A 6,000-nucleotide genomic window follows, 5' to 3' on the forward strand; every position below is an offset into this window, starting at 1 on the left:
GGTGAAGGAAGTTTGGGTCTGGGTACTACTCCCTATACTTTTTAGTGCCTAAGAAGGGAGGAGACTTGCATCTTCATCCTGGACCTCAGTGCTGTGAACAAGTTCCTGAGGATGGAGAAGTTCAGAATGGTGATCTTGAGAGAGATTCATAAGGATGTGCAGAGCCAGGACTGGTTTGTCTCGTCGGACCTGCCGGACTCATACTACCATGTGCTGATCCACCTCACCCACAGGAATTTCCTGAAGTTACTGATGGGCAGCACCCATTACTATTTCAAGGTATTTCTTTTGGGGTTGACCTCTATCCCCAGGCACTTGACCAAGTTGATGGCAGTACTTGCGGCTCCCATCAGAAGGGCGAAGATCCATGCCTTTCCCTATCTGGGCGACTGGCTCCTTCTCAAAAAGATTGTTTTGTCTCTATGGGAAAGAACAACTTTACATAGGAAGTGTGATCACTTGTTTAGTTTGTTTATTTGGCTTCTATAACGCCGTATGCCAAGGCCCTTTACAAAACATAATTAATGGGTACAATACATGTAATGCTGAAAATCAATAAGAGAATACAAGAGAGAAAAAATAAGAAAAGAACACCAGCAAATAACAAACTGATGGTCCGTGAAAGCAGCAGAAATGAAGCAAGAAAACTATATAGAGATTCAGAGACAAAAGCAAGCCACCCCCAAAAACAAAAATGACGTTGGACGGGATAAATCTTAAAAATACTAACATTTAAGCATAATAAACAAAGACCAGTTACAGACCCAGGAATCCAGATGGTACAAAAAACAATAGCTATGTGCTTAGAAAACATACAGCCCTATTACAAGTTTAGCGGTGTGGCGATAAAGTGGTGATGATTCCGTTACCGCCACTTTTTGGCGGTAACCAAATTACTGCAGTTTTTCCTGCACCGCCAAATAATAATGTTTGAGGTGAAGTGGAGGATTTACCTCCAGCAAAAAGCTGGAGGTTAATCTGCCACTTTAACACCAAAAATCAGTGGATTTACTGCACTGTAATTACACCAGTGCTAAATCTGCCAAAGATTTCCATGGAGCTCTATGGACTCCAAAAATGGGGAATTACCACCACCTGTAACCCCGTGGTATATTCATGTGAACATGTGGCGGTAACAATAAGCGAGTTTTGCGGTAATGCAGTGGATTTACCACTCGTAATGAGGCTGATGGGCTAAAAGTCCTCCGAACAAGCCCACCATGGGCTGGTCTTTTTTGGCACAGCAGATGACTTTTGGAGGAAGTCTCAATGGTCTTTAACCTTGGTGGCTTCTCTGTGTAGTTTGGTCAGATTGCTAATCATCATGTCATAAGTGGGGTTCAGTGCCCTCCTATTGTGGGCGGGAGGTGGTCAACTAGGGGTATCTTGACTTCTTGGGCAGAATCTATGTGGGTTCCTTTGGTTGATCTCTCGGGACCACTACTTTGGGTTCCCTCCCACTTTCGTTGTGCATTATCAAGTACAGATTGGCCTCTCTATAGGAAATAATGTTGGTTCGAAAGTGCTTCAGTCAGTTCTGGATCACAGAGTTAATTAAGTCTGTCCTTAAAACCTAATCATTTATGCGTACATTTTTCTGTGTTGGTCTTTTAAGACGTGCCACATTTTATTTGGTATAACCTCAGCTAGTGACGGTGTGATGAAGAAGAAGGTCCGGAGGTAATGCAAAGACACTATGTATGGTTATCCCAACTAAACTGGGCCTTTGCCCTCATCACAGTACTCCAATTCCTCCCACAAGGGTATCACATCTCATCTGTTATTGGCTAACACAGGATGTTTCATTATCTCAGCTCCTTAGACAGGTAAGAGGCTAGGGGTTGATGGCATCATGATAAAGTAGTGTTGGGGGTGAGGGTTCTCAACTCGTGAGGAATGTGACCAGGAGGGGGGCCCAGTATAACGGGTTACTATACATAATCCAGGCTTTGAGTATTTAAGAGATTTGTCATTTGTATACAAATCTCACTATGGTTTCATATGTGTATTTTGATGATGCACATGGGAGCACCATATATTTTCATGATTGTTCTACAGCAAACCTTTGTGAATAAGGGCTAAGAGATCTGGTGTAGCTTATAGCCATGCTCCAGAAACAAAGTGTACATTAATCTGTTCTGAAATGTTACCATGTATGCTCCATCTTTTCCCAGTTAGGCACATCTAGTGGTTGTGCTTTACCTGCTTTTATATAACTTCTTCTCTGCGCTTACTTTGCAGCAGTGCCACCAGATGGAAGAGAGCACACTGATGGGGTTCACGCCAGCTGGTCCTGCACAGAGCCACATACTCTCCTGAGACCTGGATGAGTGGATTGACACTACCTGTGGCGTACTAAGCTGCACCATTGGATAGCCTGGCCTTAAAACATCCCTTGCACTGCAATATCTGTCACCCCTTGCTAATCTTGTCCTTTCAAGGCTATAGTGGGCGTGTTGCGTTTGCGTGCACACATCCCACCGTGAACGTGGTGCAACGGCTCCACCATCGGATGAAGGCAAAATGATAAGACGCTGTGTGATATGCTTCCCGTTCATGTTCACTGTGGAGGTCCTTGCTCTGTGGAAGGAAGACCTCCAGTGTGTCCCTCTTGTAGAGCAGCACTTAACCCTGCCATTCCAGTTCTTAGGTTTGTCTGCCCTGAAATGAAGCACTTATTCCTGCCCTCACCATCTGTTTCGCTGTAGAGGCCCCTGGGTGTGACACCCTTTCTTGGAATTGCTCACTCATAGCCCCTCTCCCAAAAGTGTGATTTGGTTGCAGAGGCACATACCCTACACATTGCTGCTTACTATATCCTCTGCCCTGACATTTGTATATGATGCACATAAATATTGAGTGAAGCAGAGATTAGTTGCCAAGAAGCACAACACACTTAACAGTAGCACAGGCATCTCTGATCTCCGCGTCTGGTAATGACTTCAAACCCCATCCTGGCCCTATCAGCCTCCAGTCCTGTTGGTTGAAGGTTTAAAAGAGCAGGACTATTACCTTCTTTGGGTGCAGATGCCGCAACTACAGATTACCCTTCATTTAGGCAACAAGGCCAGGGTGTTTGCAGTGAAGCTGTAATTTGCCAAATATTCACCAGGTTCAGCTTTCCATCAAGATTTTCTTGTCTGACTTGTGGTTGACCGCATCAGCAAGGGCAAGATGTATTACTTTTTAGGAGCCTTGAATGGCCGGTGAAACTCAAAACATTATTGAGACTTCCTATTCATTTTAAAACTGCAGCCACTTTTCTTGTGGTGTATTAATCTCTATCCAGTGTTCTTCGCCTTCATTGTAGTATCTTTACCACAGCCCACCCTCACTGCACTATCTTCAACCCTCACCACCCTCATGGCACTTTCTTCTTTACTCAGTCTCCTCTGCACCACGCTCATTTATCCATCTTCACTATATTTTGTTCACCTCTCCACCAACCCTGAAACCGGCTGTATCCCAACTCACTGCACTGTCTCGATTTCCTGTACCCTCATTATACTGTACCATGTCCATTTCTCTTCACCATTAATGCACTGTTCATCCCACACCACCCTCATGGCACTGTCTTCATCCCCTCTGACCCTCACTTAACTGTGTTTATGCCTCTTCAGCCTCACTGCACTGTCTTCACACCTCTCCACCCTCAGTACACTGACATCATCCCTCTCCACGCTCCTTCCTCTATGTGTACTCTCAATGAAATCGTGTACCTTTCCATCATCCTTGCACTGCAGGCGTAATCTGTCACCATTGTTCATCCACTACCTTTATCAAATCCTTCATTCTTATTGCACTATGTAGTCTAGTGCCGGCTTACTTCCTCCGTATGTTGCACAGTCTCCCTCCATTACTCGTCATTGCATTGTCTCCCTTTATCCTCACCCATTCTGCTTTGCATCATCTCCTTCTGTCGCCATAGTTTCTCCTATGCATTCTTTCACTCTGTTGTGATCCTCCCTTAATTGCATTGTTTACCACGGTCACACTACTGGCAGGGTTCAAAATTGAGGAGAACAGTGAGCTATTTAGGTCCTACTGGTAGCCTAGAAGAGCCTGGTTAGCTTGCAGCCAACAACTACCAGCAGCGACTTTTGGTTCCCAGGCCAACTGATGCAGAACAAACGCACCTGTGTGAATATTCTGCGTTTGGGACAATATATAAATAACCTTTGGGACATTTCTATACAATATTGTAGCCACAAGGCGTCCTAAATAACGGACTAAATTATGTTTTCTTCTTATGTGGAAGTTAGATTTGTGGAACGCTATGTACTAGCTCCTCGTTCCCCAGTGGTTGCTCCAGGTCACTGGTTAATGCTGGATACCCAGGCGTTGCATTTAGGTCCTGCTTATACAATCTTCATTTTGATCCCTGGTTACTGCCTTCATTGAATTGTTATCTCTGTCCTGATCCTCGCCCCATTGCTTTGTCTCCCTCTGCCCTCACCCTCTTCATAACCACAATTCCTCGCGATTGTCTAAGTTACTGCCGAGCACAACGTGGTGAGAAAAGTAGACTTTCATAGGAAGTGGATTAATGTCTGACCAACGGTCATATAAAAAAAAGTAACTCTCTGCGTTTGTTGGAGCCTATATTGGTGTAATCAACCAGTAAGTATGTGTGAGAGCAGGACTCTGTCTGCACCATATGTTTAGCAGTGGCTAGCCGCCTGCACTAGAGGCCTGACTCTTAAATGGCCACAACTCATTGTTCAAATGGTGTTATCATTCCTGCTCATATCTGCAGCAAGAATCAAGCAATGGCTACCTATGAAACAGAATGTGGGGTTCATAGAGGCTTCTCATGGGTGGATCCCAAGGCACTTATGGCAATAGGTAGGCACTATTTACACAATTTCACAAATGAGGAATTCCATATTCTTTCATACTCGCTATGTATCTCTGTAATGGTCACTGAACGTGTTACAATCATGTACCTGTTATATACTGTATATATACATATATATCCATACATATATATTTATATATATACACAGATATATAAATATATATATAAAAATATATATACATTAATTTGCGATTGGCAGTTCAAAATTGTATGCTGTGTAGTTTTGTGCTATTCAAAAAGAAATGTTATGTATGTATGGCCTGCTTTGTATGGCCTGTTGTTGTTATATATTAAAGTATGTTTTTGCTTTGTAGCTTTTGACTTTTGTGTATGAGATTAGATCACAAAGTTAGACAGCACAGAGGTGATATGGGGCAGATGGATGATATTCTATCTGGTACATCCGAGGAAAGAACGTATCAGCTTGAAATTTGTGGACAGAAAATATATGGGTAAAGCAACATGCAAAAGAGGTGCCTGTGGAAAAAGAGCGGGATGAGTATGACTCCGTTTCAGATAAGAGTGTGACTGTGACCACTTGGAAGCCCTCCCTAGGCTTTGATGAGCGTATTGGGCAGAGTCCAAAATGTAAGACGGCCACAGAGGTAATGTTTTCTCGAAGTTTGCCATTTATTCAAAGTAAAAAGGGGTTTTGATAAACGCTTACCTTCCCTAACCTTATCGAGAGATCCCTGCGTAGCAAACTAAAACTAAAGAAAAATTACCTAGTTTTCAAAATATCTCTGGCCCAAACACTAATACACACAATAAAATTAAACAAGGAAAATATGGCTACATATTATTTCAACAAAACAGTTTTGTAATTCAAACTCAAATGTTCTTGAAAGCACTCCTTGCGTCCAGGGCTGTATTCCCTACCCCTGGATCAATTCAGGAATACATAGATTACAATTCTGATTCAACAAAGTTCTGTTGAAGGTAATAGAAAAGTCTTTTGCAATCACTGGGCCTTTCTTGGAGAAACAACAAATGTATTTTTCGCCACAACTGTTTGATAATTCAAAATCAACTCCATGTCTTTCACAATATCCCTCTTGAAAGGATGATTGCTTTTCCCCCCAAAACACAGGTTCAAAACCAAATGCAATTGTGCTGTTATCATGTAACACTTTCTTCAAAGG

The 6,000-nt window shown here is 42.9% G+C and overlaps 1 protein-coding gene across 1 annotated transcript in view; it reads left to right on the forward strand.

Moving 5' to 3' along the window:
- The window catches only part of LOC138488751 (aryl hydrocarbon receptor-like), a 377,238-nt gene extending 372,067 nt beyond the window's left edge, over positions 1-5,171 (forward strand). Inside the window, exon 11 of the mRNA XM_069616025.1 lies at positions 2,242-5,171. Within this exon, the coding sequence (XP_069472126.1) occupies positions 2,242-2,319 (78 nt within the window). The 3' untranslated portion in view covers positions 2,320-5,171. The remainder of the gene's footprint in view (positions 1-2,241) is intronic.
- The last annotated feature ends 829 nt before the right edge of the window (positions 5,172-6,000 follow it).

This window comes from Ambystoma mexicanum, chromosome 9 (assembly GCF_040938575.1).
Source record: "Ambystoma mexicanum isolate Mex_15411 chromosome 9, UKY_AmexF1_1, whole genome shotgun sequence".
NCBI classification, from domain to species: Eukaryota; Metazoa; Chordata; class Amphibia; order Caudata; family Ambystomatidae; genus Ambystoma; species Ambystoma mexicanum.